This window comes from Vanellus vanellus (assembly GCF_965231255.1).
Source record: "Vanellus vanellus genome assembly, chromosome: 12".
Taxonomy (NCBI): Eukaryota; Metazoa; Chordata; class Aves; order Charadriiformes; family Charadriidae; genus Vanellus; species Vanellus vanellus.
This window is the reverse complement of record NC_138917.1, coordinates 12,446,607-12,454,416: the sequence shown is the minus strand read 5'-3', so window position 1 is coordinate 12,454,416 and position 7,810 is coordinate 12,446,607. Positions and strand designations below refer to the sequence as shown.

The window sequence follows — 7,810 nt, the reverse complement described above, 5'->3', positions numbered from 1 at the left end:
GGTGTGGCTCCCTCGTGACACAGGTTTTCTGCTTTTTACACTAATATTGCTGTAGTCCCTGGCAAAAAGAAGCAGTAAAGAATGCTATAGTGTGATACTTTCCAGCTATTACTGTATTTCAGGTGTCGTCCCTAGAATATTATGCAAAACAGCATCAGATTCATCTGTTCTAAGTACTTTCAAACACAGAATCAGGGCAGAGGGGTTTTCTCCCACTCCATTTCTTTTTTCTAGTGCTGTACCAAAACACTTAGTGCAACAGGAAGCGGGACTTGTGTCGAGGTTTGCCCGCAGCCCGCAACAAAGAACCACGCAGCCGCTCGCTCGACTCCCACAGCCGTGGGAAAAACCGGCAGAAAAGGGCAAAACTCGTGGGTCGAAATATTATCATTTAACAACAGACAAAGGGAAGAAGAAATAAAAACAATAACACCGATAAAGGAGTATAAGAACGCGATTACAGTACCGCCGCGCAGCGCACCGTCCGGACCCGCACCACCGCAGCCCGCCCCCGAGTGGCGACTGCCCCCCCCGCCCCGGCTAGCGCCTCTTATAGCCGGGCATGGGTCACGTGGGATGGAATGCTTGCCTCCCCTGCCGGCTCCTTGGGGAAATTAACCCCATCCCTGCCGGAACCAGGACAACTTGTTAAAATATTATATAGAATTCAGGAAAAAAAAATATTTTTTATTTTCCTTACTGTCTAATCTTCCACTATTTGAAACGTGCATAATAGGCATTAATATTTCAAAATGATGGTTCTAATCGATTAGTTATTCTAAAATTACCTAAAGGTAACATTTACTCTTAGATACATTCACCACTGTGTAAGGCTGTCTAAAGCTTTGCTATTATACAAACTGTTTGCAATTTAAATAACACTGTTTTACAGCGTAGATTGTGTTAGTAGTTCAAGAATGTCAGTGGAATTTGTACTGCTGGTAATCCACAGTCATTTCCACAGATGTTACCACTGTCCGTAGTAACTTGTTTATCACATGCAAATATATTACTTATATGCAGTGTAATAAACCGCAGTAGAATTAAGATGACTGTAACCCCCCCCTCTTCCTACTACTGCCTGTTGGCAACCATGCTACGCAGCCCATCATTTAGTTCAAGATAACATCTACCCAAGTTTTAGTTCTACAGAGAACAGGCTTCTAGTGGTCCCAAATTTACTGAACAATTACCAGATTTCTAAAGCTCTAAAATGATTATGTTTTCTAAACCATTTCCACAACTTTTTGTTCTGGGTAGAATTTTACTTTGCATTGGCCTCTTTACAGGTAGCGGATAAACAGAATTTCCATTGTAGGAAACATCTGCCACAGCATTCCCTTTCTCAGAAATTTAAGTACGTTATCTGACCTCCTTTACACAAAAAAAAATGTACACAAGATTTTTTTTTCCTTTATTTACACTGTAAAATCACTTGTATGATCTGTATACGTTAATTTTAACAAACACCTGACAGGTATGATGTGGCAGCGATGTTATTACTGCTATTAGTGATAAAAATAAGGTAAGTCTAATGCCCACTGTAAAGCCCATAATTCTTCAGTTTCCACATTCTTAGTTTAAGCATTCCCCACAGGTGTACCACCTGCCTTACAGCTCAAAAAAAAGAAGTATGGGTAGTCTCTGTTGTGAATTGACTTACAGTAGAAATTTGTAACTGTTTGGAGAGCTTAATCAGAGGAATTAAGAGATAATCATTCTGTTTGTTCTAAAAAAAATACTTATAAAACATACTAAGTGTGCAAAGACAGATACTGAAAAATTTTCCGATTCTAATGTCAATGGCTTCAAAGCTCTGAATTACCAGGATGATTACTAGTTAGTTTACTTGGCATCTTGGAGCATGTTTTCTTTGAATTTCATGCCTTTTGATTCTCAAAATACCAACTTTCCCAATGAACCAAAGATGCAGAATGAAAAATAAATAAATGTGGGATGAAAAATAAATAAATAAATAAAAGTAGGTATTGCTGGACTGTAAAATGATGATGGAACATCAAATGAATATTGTCCTGAAGAAGTGAACTCTCATCTCCATCTATTCCACAGAATTTGTATGGATTATTGGGAAATCTGCTTTCTGTGCCAGGATCTGGGAGTCGGCACGTTGGTAAAGGCTTTATGGGGAATTTCTTTTTTCCCCTGCAATAACTGTCTTTAAAGACACTGCAAATAAAATTTACAATAAAGAATTATTGTAAGCATAGGTTGTACCTGCTAAGTAGCAAAATGCCTGGTGTTGCCATTATATTCCTGCTACAGAGATAAGGGTCCTTCCCCCCTCCCTTGCATGTTTATACTGCAGTTGATCAAGAAATACAATGGAGTGTATAGTAAACAACACAAAGTACATCTCTACTGTTTAGGATTATCATTTAAATTCAAAAACCACTTCACATATACCTGGAAATATATCTATTTGGGGAAAAAAACAAAACAAAACAAAACAAAAAAACCAACAACCCAAAACCAACCAACCAAAACACCACCACTAAAAATAAATTCCAAGTCACTATTTCAGAAAAGAACCTCCACACCCGTTGAAGTCCACCGGGACAGACGGACCCGAGGCACCGACTGCTCCCCCTCCGCAGGAGGTACCCACCCGCCTTTTGTCATTTAAACTAGTTAAACCCCTTTCGGGCCGGGTCTGATACCGGGGCGACTGTGCCTCACTCCGCTTCCGCGGACCACCCCGTCCCCGCCGCCCTTTCCCCCGCAGAGCCCGCAGGCAGCGGAGGAGGCTGCCGGCGCCCCCCAGGCCCCGCGGAGGAAGGTGCCGCCCTACCGCAGCCCGGCCCCGGCCCTCAGCCCGCCCACTCCCCACAGCTCCTCCCTGCCCGGGCCTTCCCCGTCCGGTGGTGCCTGCCTGCCCGCCTGCCGCCCAGCCCCGCGCCCTGGCTGCCTCAAGCCCCGCCGCTCCGCCTGACAGGGGCGAACAAAAGGCGCCGCGCCGCCCCCTGCCCCATCTCCTCCCCTCCCGGGCGGTTCCGCGCAGGCAGCGCCGGTAGGAGAAGCCGCCGCCCCGCTGCAGCGACCCGCGGCCCTCGGAGCTCCGGCAGGTATCGACCCCGCCACGAGGGATGCGGAAGGGAAGGGGAGGAGACGGGCGGGCGGCGGAGCCGCCGCCGAACAGGCCGCGCCGGGCCGGGCCTCGCAGGCCGCAGCGAGCCGCGCCGCCGCCGGCAGAAGGGCGGCGCTGTGGGGAGCTGCCCGCGCCCCGCGGGGCCCGCCCCGGCCGCCGGGAGAGCCGTGGCCCCAGGCCCGACCCTCCTGCCTCCGCTTCCCGCCCTTGCGCGGCCCCCGGCGCCGCTTTCCCTCTCCCCGTCGGCCCGAGCGCTGTCGCCCTCGGCCGCCCTCTCGCTTGTCCGCCGCGCTGCCCCGCCGCCACCGACGGCATCGCCCCGGCCTCCCCCTGGTGCCCAGCCTGCAGCCGCAGGGCCCGCCCCGCCGCGCCGCCCCAGGCCTCGCCTCACCTCGGGCAGCTGTAGGGACGGAGGCGGGACGCTCTCCTTCCTGGTGTCCTGTCGAGGCTTTCCCCGTGTGCGCCGGGCCAAAACCCTTCCCTCCGGCGTAAGGCACTGAGGAGGGTTGGCTGGGACTGGCGGTGCAAAGAAAGAGCATGCTTATGATGACTATCTTGCCTGTGTTAATTAATTGTCAGGTGTTCTACGAACCAGCTGTTTAAAATCAACATGGGTATATGCTCACGTAGCTCCCTCCATGTGTTGCCCCAGGCATGAGGGAAAGAGGTGAAGCTGATCCACTGCAAAAGCTCTAAAACAAGAAAGTTGTGAAATGGAGGCATATTTCTTAGATCGTTACCTTTACCGGTCAGTTACACCTTTGGTAACACAAATATTGGCGTTTGCGTTCTGGGAATGGTAGCAGACTTTGCATTCAGGATGGGACACCATTGATTTTTCAAATGGAGAATTTTCAAGGCCAGGCTGGACGTGGCCTTGGGCAACCTGGTCTAGTGGGAGGTGTCCCTGCCTATGGCAGGGGGGTTGGAACTCCATGATCTTCAAGGTCCTTTCCAACCTAAACCATTCTATGATTATATGAATGGCAGTTTGAAGCAGTTTTATGTATGGACCGTGCTGGCAGAGCAGAGAGCACCTGGAAATCGACAGGGGAAGGACTAGCTGCTCTTTTTGTCTTTTTTTTTTTTGGTAGTGTTCTCCAATATTATGGTGCTTTAATAGCATAGAACATCAAGGATTTTTTTAAATGCTCTTCAGTTTTTCATAGCACATTTTCTTTGGCATCATTTTTGCATCTTATGGCCCCCTTTTCCCGGTATTTCTTGAAAGCCAAGATTTAAACACTGGCTTTCTATTTTAGGTGTCTAACTAAAATACCCTAAAAGGACTATTTTTTCTTTGAAGGGCTTACACTTTTTCAGATAAGTGGAGCCTGGTGTGCATTTTGAGTCAAGGGCCAAAGGTGAGAGCAGTCAAAATAATGAATCGTTCCAAATACCTGTTCAACAGCATGTAAAATGTCTTTACAAATTTAAGATAATGAATATTGTAAACATTGATAATGTTGTAAAAAAAAAAAAAATTTGCATTTCTGTAAGGTACACTTCAACAACAGTATAGTTCTGTAAGTCAAAGTCTCTTATGGCAGTAAAATATGGTTCTGTTTTCATATATTTCATACAGTGAATGTTTCAGTGGGAAGATGCATTGCTTGTATGTGTCCATTTAGGAGTCAGACTGAAGAATAATGAATTAAAGTGAGTGACATCATGACAACCATAAGACAGAGAAGGATTGGAAAAGGCACAGAAGCGGCTGAAGATCAGCCTTCAGAGGAAAAGAATGTGAAGCCTGATGGGAAAATTCTGGCTGGTGGGTAATGAAAAGGATTGTAACATTATGGCTTTTTAGTAGCGTTTAGCTTTTGGTATCTATCCTAAGCACAGGTTAGAACTAGGTATGTACCAATAGGTATTCAAGTATGAAAACGTATCACCAAAATTAATTGGATGAGACAGAGGGCAAGCAGATTACTGCATGCCAATCTCCTCTCTGTTTTAAAATTGTAATTTAAACTGATGAGAACAATTTTTTTCGATTTAGTATCAGTGACACACTATCAGATTTCATGTAGCCATCATAGGTTGTTAACCAAAGCAAGCCCAGTTCAAATCATTGGTCACATAAAATGATTTGAAGACCTCTGATGGGTTGCACTTAAATATAAGCAGATTGCACATGAAATCTGAATTTAACTGCAAACCCTTGCTTTTTTACTATAGGAAAGAGTAATCAGGTAAATTTCAAAGAGAGACATTGAGTGTCAATTGGAGGATCTGTTTAAGTAATGAAATACTGACAACATTTTTGTTTGGAATGATAACTTTAAAGTTAGCAAAGTTTGTTTTGTTTGTTTTTCTTAATCAACTTATTTTAAGGGATGTTTTGATCTAAATTCTAAATGTTTGTATATATGCAGTTTGGGTCCATGGAAGGAAAGCTACATTGTTGTTTCCACACAAGTACACTTAGGCTACCTACAAAATGGGAAAGTGGTCATAGTTCTCATCCAGCCCAGCCCTTAGTTCTGTTGGATTGCATATTTGGTACCCATTATGTAGATGTCACACGCTGTATGAAATAGCCATTTCAAAGATATAATTCCAGATCACTAAGATTCATATTAAGCCTTATATTTAAAAAAAAAAAACAACCCACAAACAAAAAACAAAACAACAACAACAACAAAAAACCAACTAAAAACCCCAGGAACATAAGTGTACAATAAATTGCTTGAGCTACCTAGAAACACAAACTTTCTTTCCCAGCACTTCATCTATAATCTTATTCTGGTATCAGCAGGAGGTCATCTGCAATTCAGAGCATGACACCATTATCAAAGGCTGCTTTGGTCACTGTTCAGTCTCTTTGTTGGTATTTAGTGAGACTTCTGAACCTTCAGTGTTGTTTTTTACAAAAACCAAGCAAACCCCAAAAAAACAACAGGCGTGTGTTAGAACAACACATTCTAAGACGTGTGAAGAAGATTTTAATATCTTAGTTTTTGATCTAACAGTCATCCTGTGTTGCCTTAATTAAAAAAAGTTGTCCTGCAGGATATTTAAATTTAGATTTACAAATAGATATGGTATTTATCTAGATTTGTATAGGATCATGGTGTTCTTAGCTATAACTGAATTGTGCTAATTAAGGTACACCTTATTTCGCTTTGCATGAAAATAAAATACTCTGAGTTTGCTATATGAGAAAATAAAAACAAGATCTCCATAAAGAGCTCTTAAAACAAAGTGTTCTGTTACCAACAGAATGTAAACTGTACAAGCACCGGCAATGTATAAATGAGTTTCCAAAATTCCTTTAAATTGAATTATGTGTTTCACAATTACAGAGTGATATATTTTTTTCCCAAGATCATACAGGTGGAAAGCTGTGGAACATACTCTCAGTAACTGTTGGTGGAATTGTTGCCATCTCTCTTGGACTTCTTACTTCTGTTTATGTTGCTACATTGCATGAAAATGACCTGTGGTTTTCCAATATTAAGGTAACAGTCATTTTCATAGTTTCATCAGTGCTTTCATAGAGCATTAACATGAGTGTTAGTTGAAATTTCATTTATTTCTGTATTTGTCTTGTAACTTGCTCAAAAACATAGAATATTTAATTTTTTAAATTTTAATTAAAAAAAAAAACAACTGTGCTTCCTTTCCCCCTGCTTCTTAAAGACTTGATCATTTCTATAAATCTTTCCCCAGATTTTCTCTAAAAACATTGCTACACAGCTCCTGCCTGAGTTGTAGCTATGGTTCTTCCAACCATTGATCATTATGTAGAATAGGATTTCAACAATCTACTACATGTTGCTCTATAATCATCTTCCTTTTATCCAAAGCAATCCAAAACCAAACGAAAAAACAGTTAAACAATATACAAAAGCCTGGCACATGGTTCTTTAATTTTATTTATACTGTGATATTGTAATACAGTTTAGGCACAGTCTCTTACTATTCAATACTTATTTTTATAATGTTATCTTAAAATTGCAAACCTCAAAACATATTACAGACATTCACCAATGTAAAAGCAACCGTTCCCAAGATCCAGGATTGACTAGTTTTTTTCTAGAATCGTTGCATGGGAAAATAATGCAGCTGTACACATATCTAAATTTAACCAGGTGAGTCACTTTGTTTTTAAATGCCTAAAAGTCACTCTGTTGTGTCCATGTATTATATTATTCAAAGAGTATGTATATTTAATTGGGATACTTGCATTGCGATATATCTTTCCTATACTATGCACTTTTCCTGTCCCAGAAACATTTATATTCCTGAAAGAAAAATAGCTGGCCCTTACTGAAACAATTGCTGTTGGGTACAAAACAGTATTATATGTGTATTACATTCTCATCTTTCTTTGATTATATAGATAGATTGTATATGTACTGAGGGTACACTGCAGGTTTGTCTTTTCCTTCCAAAAGCAAGTATTGATTAATTTCACAGATAGCGTATATTTTGAAGTACAAACAGGCATGGACTTGCGGCAGTGTATGAACATAACAGAGTATTTTCATTCTGTTGAACCAATACAGAGGGACACAAAGTTCACTGAGAGAAGCAATTCTGTAGTTGCAATTAAGTTGCTCCCCATGGATGAAATGCTCATTTTATTTGATAATTATTGTGTTCATTTTAAGTACACTAGAATGCCATTAGCTATCAAAACTGAAGTAAAACCCTCTAAATATTTTTAGCCTGGATTCTGTTCTCTGTAGCTCT

The 7,810-nt window shown here is 41.9% G+C and overlaps 1 protein-coding gene across 1 annotated transcript in view; it reads left to right on the top strand.

Moving 5' to 3' along the window:
- The first annotated feature begins 4,592 nt into the window (after nucleotides 1–4,592).
- The window catches only part of DPY19L3 (dpy-19 like C-mannosyltransferase 3), a 37,362-nt gene continuing 34,144 nt past the window's right edge, over nucleotides 4,593–7,810 (top strand). Inside the window, exons 1-2 of the mRNA XM_082489542.1 lie at nucleotides 4,593–4,880; nucleotides 6,440–6,573. Of these exons, the coding sequence (XP_082345668.1) occupies nucleotides 4,778–4,880; nucleotides 6,440–6,573 (237 nt within the window). The 5' untranslated portion in view covers nucleotides 4,593–4,777. The remainder of the gene's footprint in view (nucleotides 4,881–6,439; nucleotides 6,574–7,810) is intronic.